At 31.8% G+C, this 1,691-nt stretch overlaps 1 protein-coding gene across 1 annotated transcript; it reads right to left on the bottom strand.

The window, feature by feature from the left end:
• Window positions 1–584: 584 nt before the first annotated feature.
• LOC132735469 (protein phosphatase 1 regulatory subunit 12A-like) lies at window positions 585–1,470 on the bottom strand (the record flags this gene model as incomplete). The annotated part of the gene is given in 1 exon segment (XM_060722423.1): window positions 585–1,470. A coding segment is annotated over 1 exon segment (765 nt). The 3' UTR covers window positions 585–705.
• Between the last annotated feature and the right edge of the window lie 221 nt (window positions 1,471–1,691).

Here is a 1,691-nt window from a genome sequence, read left to right as displayed (position 1 = left end):
GTTTGATATTAAAAAAATAAATAATTGCTTCACAGTCTCTTTGTAAATATGAGATAAGCATGCTTTGACTTCACGCGAAGTAGATATGTTATACTAATGTATTTGAATACATAATGTCATAAAAACAGTGTCATAAAAAGCAGTATTTTTTTAAAGAAAAGACAAACTTTACTTGTCACCTAATAGGGAACGCAGCTTCGCATACATCGTGTATTCTATTTTAATTCCAATAAGACATATTCAGTAATAAGTTCATAGATCACAGTAAATATCTGTTATAAAAATAGTTTTTATTTAAGGATGAGCAAAGAACATCTTTCAGTTGTCATTTTGATGAACATTGTTAAAATATTGTGATCATGATTAGCTTGCTAGTAAAGGACTCATTGGATAGCCATTACACTTTTGATGAACTGTATCAAACAATCAAACACCTATGATAACATGCAGGCCACAGCATCAATGTACTTGTGACCCGAAGTCAGAAAAAATAAACTGCTCGGCATTGGAGGCACAAACACGGTTTTATATGCACCAAGACTACCATATTTATTACAATTTTTTTTTAAAATGGTACTCAAATCAACAGACTAAAATAATTTATTGAAAACTTAAAACGTCAAAATAATATAAAACAATATTTGGTTAAATCAAATAACAAACGCTTGATATGTACTGTGTTTTTTTACATAAACTTTTGTTTAATCAATTATGCTTCTTATTTATCGTCTCTTTGTCATTACTTTGGATATCATTGTTTCCTACATTTTGTATTGAATTTCTTTTTGTCCGTGTGACAGGTTTAGTTTTTCCTTTAGTTTTTAATTCACAACACTTTTGAAATAAATACATCATAACAAAAATAATTCCTTTGAGAATATACATAAAGTATTTACACATGATTGCACACGTAGTTCTGATTGCCAGAAATATCAACGATTTTACATATTGCTCGGTTTGCAGCTTTAAACACATTTCATTCGAAAGAACTCTGATAACTGATATGTCTTTAGCTAAGTCTATAGGTAACTCCGAATGTTTTGTCAATGAAAACACGTCAGCACCGTGAACGATGAGCATTGTAGTAACCTGTAAAAATCCAAGTGCTGCCGCTGTGTGCAAAGGCGAGAACCCGTATTCATCCTGAGAACTCACATTTGCGCCGTGATTTAACAGCAATTTTACAGAATCAAGATTATTTGTCAATACAGCGTAGTGTAATGCAGTCAAACCCGTGTGATTTCTTTGATTCAGATCAAACTCTGACCGCTGATATCGCAATATGTGTAACAATTCCATCACATCCCCGTCCTGAATAACAGCATTTAAAATTGAGTCGACTGGAAACGAAATTCTCTTAGCGCTATGTGATGACGTCATTTTTGGAATAACCTCATCGTCATCACTATTGCCTGCTTCAACTGGCTCTTCTGCCTTTAACACAGTTATTGTTTGCATCTTTACAGCCATCTGCAACAAAGTTGAAAATGGTATTATATATATTCTAGTAAGCAATCTGAAAATGTATTTAGCATTTAAAATGAAATCATATCAAAATATAATCCAAAAGACCAACACTGACAGTAGAAGATGTAATTTAAATTATCAACTTTAGCAACAAACTTAAAAAAATCTGTAAAATTTAAATTATTTAATAACTCACAGCTAACACAAGACACAGGGGGAGAATC

Source organism: Ruditapes philippinarum, unplaced genomic scaffold (genome assembly GCF_026571515.1).
Source record: "Ruditapes philippinarum isolate M1 unplaced genomic scaffold, ASM2657151v2 ctg12165_1_1_1_1, whole genome shotgun sequence".
NCBI lineage: Eukaryota > Metazoa > Mollusca > Bivalvia > Venerida > Veneridae > Ruditapes > Ruditapes philippinarum.
This window is presented reverse-complemented; position numbering and strand designations above follow the sequence as displayed.